The sequence below is a fragment of the Pinus tabuliformis genome, chromosome 3_2 (assembly GCF_031772625.1).
Source record: "Pinus tabuliformis cultivar Carrire ecotype Pingquan chromosome 3_2, CPIR1, whole genome shotgun sequence".
Lineage (NCBI taxonomy): Eukaryota > Viridiplantae > Streptophyta > Pinopsida > Pinales > Pinaceae > Pinus > Pinus tabuliformis.
The window spans coordinates 1,044,783,198-1,044,788,941 of record NC_142302.1 but is presented as its reverse complement, the minus strand read 5'-3'; the positions used below and the strand labels follow the sequence as shown (position 1 = coordinate 1,044,788,941).

Below are 5,744 nucleotides of genomic sequence, written 5' to 3'. Positions count from 1 at the left end.
CCATCGCTACCCCGAAAGTTTGTTCATAGAATTCACCCTCAAAGTTGAAGAAAGTAGAGGTAAGACAAATCTCCACAAGCTTGGTTGTATCAGGGTCAATGATGTGATTGATCACATCAATAACCTTATTAATGGGGATGTTGGTGTAAAGAGAAATAATATAAAAAATAACCATAATATCACTAGGCTCAAATTTGACATCTTTTAACTCATTTATGAAAGAGAAAGCATCCTTAACAATAGAATCAATATGACCAACCAAAGGCTTAAGCTCCGAGGCTAAATATTTAGCTAGAAGATAAGTAGGCCCACCTATTGTATTTGAAAATGGGTCCAAGGGGAGCCCCTTCCTTTTGAACCTTAGGAAGCCCATAGATTCTCAGAGTGAGAGGGTTGCTCTCAATAAGTTTGTGGCTTATGGAGCTGACGGACTTATTAGATTTTATATCCAAGGAAACAAAGTTTTGAAACCTTTTTAAGGGGCTTCTTATTGAGCTTCCTATAGCTCCCACTGTTGCACACATGATCCAACATTTTTCTACAATAATCATCTCTATCTAAGATTACAACCACCCCTCCTTTATCAACTTTAAGGATAACAATGTAGGAATTATTGTTCTACCATCACCAAAATCCTATTGCAAAGGGAACTTTGTACCTCAACGACCTCATGCTTGCTAGGATTTGGCACACACCCCCTTTACATTTGGACCTAAGAATACTCTATGCCTAAAGCAAAATATTATGCTACCCACTCTCTCCACAATGACAACCAAGATAGGAGCTTGTCAATTCCTCTCATTCCACATTGTTTTATCATACTTTTTGCATGACACGACTTCCCTTTGGATGCAACATGGCTCTCCTGAATAATTTATTCTTTCTCAACCATCAAACTATTGTAAGGGCTTCAACATTTGATTTCCATTAATCCTGATTATCACTTGGGCTAATGAGGCGCTTGATTTAGCCAAGGAATCTGCTAGATTGTTATTTTGTCTCATATGATGGAGCTCATAAGAATTAAACTTTTGGAGAATCCTCCAAATCTTCCTCAAGATTATCTTTAAATCCAAATCTTTTGGGAGAATCTCCTTAACTAGACTTCGAATGATAAGTTGTGAATCTCCAATGATTGAAAGACTAGATATATTACTTTGTTGAGCAAGCATTAAACCTTGAAAGAAGGCATATGCTTATGTATGATTGTCAGTTTAATGGCCCAAACCCCACAAAAATGTTAATTCTATTGTTTCATTAAGACAAAAAATAAAAATGTTAATTTTGCTGTTTCATTAAGACAAAAAATAACCCCTGCCACCCCTAAAAAAACTATTATTTTACTTTAAAAAATTTAATTGTATTTTTAAAAATAAACTATAGTTAAAAAAAATAAATATTTTACAATAAGTTTATAAATTTTCACATATATATTTTAAATATTTTTTTAATCTTATTAATTTATCAATTTTTTTTTGAAAAAAAATAAAATATAAAAAAAATAATATATATATATATATATATATATATATATATATATATATATATATATATATATTCACATATATATTTTAAATATTTTTTTAATCTTATTAATTTATCAAAATTATTTTGAAAAAAAATAAAATAAAAAAAAAATAATATATATATATATATACATGATGTGATAAGTTTTTATTAAGAGAAGGAAATCAATTATATAGCCATGTAGTAAATCAATGATTGGTTTACTTTCTTTTAATTCCATATATTGCATACCACGTTACTTTCATCCAATAGAAAATATGGAAAAGTAGTAAGCTAATCATTCACCTTCTACAAGATGCCTAATATTTGGACATGAATCCATGATAAACATCAAAACACTTCATAAAACATCTCTCATTGTCAAAGATTAAAAAGTCATTAATATTAACTAAATTAAATAAGTATTGTTGGCCAGCTTAGTCCAATAAGCAAATAGTGGCCAATAAACAAATTGAATCCTACAGTATTGCTTGAATCCTATAGTATGGCTTTCGCAGGAACTAATACATTATTGCTTGAATTCTATAGTATTGCTTTTGCAAGAACTAATAAATTAGTATCTGAAGTGGATAAATTAATTACTTGCTTAGGCACAAGGACTTGAATAAATTTTGGTGGGTAGTAACCACTAGTAGATCTACACATTTGTAGTTTTACTCTTACAAAAGTGTTGATGAAAATATAAATAATGGTGGGAGGTAACTCTTGGTAAGTATATTGATTTACATCTTATTCTTATCTATTATTATGTAAAGGCAAGTAACTAATGGTAAATATGGAGTATGAACTACTTTCAAGGATTGCTTAAAAATAAATAATCACAATACAAATATCTAAAAATCATTAATAAATATTGCAATCATTTTCATAATTTATGGCATAAAATATGTAAAGCTTTCAAGTTATAGTCCAATCAAATATTTGAAATTTGCCTAGTAATATTGAAAAATAAATATTTGTTTTTCAATGTTAAACATTATAAGTTGAATTTATCAATGCTACAAGGATTAATAATAACTTTATTATTATTACTATTATTAATTAAAAAATAATAATATATGAATTAAACATTATACATTTAAAACTGCATGTAGTAAAGTTCTTAACCAAAAATATTTACCCCATTATACCACAGCTATTATTAACCCATAAATATTTTAGAACTTAGGATTAATTCATGAATATTTAATCATGAATATTTTGGAAGGAAGCCATTGATATCACTTATCTCAACTGATATCTTCTCTGGATTGTATTGTATATGTGAAAACCCTCATTTCTATTGACTAAGAAGCAATCAGAGTTAAGAGATGAAACTACATTTCAGTCATAAACGTAGCAATCACAGTTAGATTCATGGTCAAAAATGGCATAAATGATGTGCTGCGGAGGACACATTATATAGGGAAGAATTCATTTTTATTATGCACTGAACGAGCTTCTGCTTTGATTTTTCAGAGAATTTTGAATGTCAGACTTTATTCATGTCTTTAATTCATACAAAGCACTCAGACAAATTGATTTTCTGCTCACAAGATAACTCATGTTTCACTGGATTCAGAAAGGAAGAAGAATGTAAGGATGGATTAATGCCTAATTCCAAACGAGATGACTTGCAGGTGTAGTAAAACACACAGCTCATCACAACCTCCATCACACCCACTATTGAATACATAAATATAAGCAAAGGAGCCTCCCAGACTGCTGATGAACTTATTCTACTACTATTCTCATAATAGAACCTGCTGCCATGACTCATGCCCATCACCCTGTACTGGAACAGACTCTCAACCAAGGCCAAGCTCAGGTTTGTAATGAGCACCATTAGAAGAGCAATCTGCGTTCTCCCTCTCATGAGAAACATGGCCCTGAAAACAGCATCCAGCCCATAATAGAAATCAGATTCCATCACACATACAACAGTGGCCAAATTGCAGACAATAATGGCATGTGCAAACACAATTGAATAAAGAATTCCCCCACACAAAGCAGCCCCAATCCCCCATACTGCAGGAAATCCCAACACAGATACACCATTAATGACTGCAGATATTAACACAAACATCAGACCACTAAATCCCAGGATTAATAGGGACAGCCAGATATAAATCCCCAAGAGGCGTTTCCAGAGTTTGGGCAGTTGTTGAATCAGCCTCAGCCATGAAGGCCTATCACCTGCATAAGCAGAAGCAACTGTATGGACCACTGCTGCTTTGGCCCACAGTGAAAAGGTTGCCAGGAAAGGAAAGCATAACACATAAGATAGTATTGTATCAGATAGATTATGATAAAATAGTTGGGTGTAGAACTGGTTATGACTAGGGATATTCAATCCTGCACCATAATCAAAGACAGCTTGGATTCCTAATGCCAACTTGGCAACAAGGAGGCTATCAAGGAAGGAGTGGGAGAGAATTATAGCAGCAGAAGCAGGGGATAGCAGGAAAAATGCAATGCAAGAAAAGGGAGAGGAGTGCTGCAGAAATAGTGTGGCAGACTCCCTTGCAATTCCCACCCAACTTAATATGAAAAAGTCATCCAATTTCCTTAATGCCTTTCTCTGAGACATTCTTGGTCCCAATTCATGCAGTTGCAGGTCCCTTGAATTGAATTCTCTGATCAATCAGCTGATTAGTTCTAATCTCATCCCAAACTTAAGTCTGAATCCAGTCATACAGAAAGAAAGAGTTCTCATTTATCTGAAACTCTGATCTAATTTCTATGAATTGAGAACAGGGCAAAACTTCTAAGAACATTGTTTCACCATGTATAGATCTTGAATCATGGTATAACTTTGATTGTTACTGAAATTTCAACCAAATTTCTTATGCCCTGACAAATCTACTACTTAAAATAGAGTCAATTTACTCCATTACAACCCCCTTAAATTGGGTTCTCTGATCAATCAGCTGATCAGCCATGAAGAGACCAAACAACAATATTCCTCTTCTGGTGAATATTCAATGTATATATCCTTTGGAGGTACAGGTAAATATTGTATGGATGCAGCACCAGAGTAGGAAAAACATGGGTGGAGGCGTTGCGTGCACCAGTGGGCTAGACAGGCAAGACAATGATGAATCTAACAGTAAATCCCAGGGAGAGATTTAGAGCGCTGAAATCCTCGTGTAATGAAAAAAATGAATGAAGTACCATGATTGTATGAGGGTACCTGCCCTGTTACGTTACGTATGTTGGAAGAGATTGAAACGATTACCTGCCATTGGCCACCCAGGGAGGTGAGGCCCTGTAAAACCAACTATAAAATATAAAGTCATGCTTTGTCCATGATACATTCCTGCTCCATCCTCTCATTCCTCGTTCTCCTCTGTTCAACTAATCATGGGTTCTTGTGCTGAGAGCTTTCAGTGATTTTTCATTTAAAAAACCAACATCTTTTCTGAAAATGGCAGCTGAAGGGTTTTCTCAAATTATTTATTTAATACTTTCAGCTGTGAGTGGTTAGTTCTTCATATATAGTATTGTGTTAGTTTGATGTTAACATGAATTTGGTTTATAGACTGGTAGATGATAGGGACAGGGATAGAGATACTGGATGTAATTCTATATTATATATAAAGATATCAAATATATTTAATTGAATGGTTAATTAATAATGTTGAGTATGTTGATTATTTGTATGTTAACCTGGGTTTGGTTTATAAAATATTAGGTGAGAAGGTGGCATATATATAATTTGATGGATGATAATTTTATTAATATTTAAATATTTATATATGTGTAAGAGATAATTTATAATTTTAAATATTAAATTAATTTTATATTTTGATTTAAATTTATTTTTTTATTAATAATTTAAGAATATATATAATTTAAAAAAATAAATTAAAAATAAAATGTGAATCTCATAAACTTATTTATAAAATATAAAACCATCCTAAAGAGATTCATGTTCCATTTTGTCATTCTTCATTTTCTTTTATTCAACTAACCATGATTCTTTTTATATGTATCAATTATACAAAGTTCTCTTTCATTTAAGAAGCTAAATTCTCTTTATGAAAATGACAAATGAACATACTAGGAAGGAGCATTAGATGTGGTTTCTTAATCTTTTTAAGAAGCTAAATTCTCTTTATGAAAATGACAAATGAACATACTAGGAAGGAGCATTAGATGTGGTTTCTTAATCTTTTTAATAGAGAGAAATGGTTAGTTGAAATAGACACATATACAAGTTATTAATTAAAACATTT

At 32.0% G+C, this 5,744-nt stretch overlaps 1 protein-coding gene across 1 annotated transcript; it reads right to left on the bottom strand.

Annotated features, from left to right (window-relative positions):
- Positions 1-2,939: 2,939 nt before the first annotated feature.
- On the bottom strand, positions 2,940-4,927 carry LOC149184173 (uncharacterized). Its single transcript, XM_089418848.1, has 2 exons — positions 4,745-4,927; positions 2,940-3,395 (listed from the first exon to the last, which is right to left on the bottom strand). Exons 1-2 carry the CDS (start codon positions 4,840-4,842, stop codon positions 3,023-3,025), a joined length of 471 nt encoding a protein of 156 aa, XP_089274974.1. The 5' UTR covers positions 4,843-4,927; the 3' UTR covers positions 2,940-3,022.
- Between the last annotated feature and the right edge of the window lie 817 nt (positions 4,928-5,744).

Excerpts from the sequence above, each read along its gene's own strand:
- LOC149184173 (XM_089418848.1), bottom strand. The coding sequence starts at position 4,842 with ATGAGAGGATGGAGCAGGAATGTATCATGGACAAAGCATGACTTTATA. Across the intron at positions 3,396-4,744 it reads CCCTGGGTGGCCAATGGCAG|GGCCATGTTTCTCATGAGAG; the intron begins GTAATCGTTTCA and ends TGCTGTTTTCAG.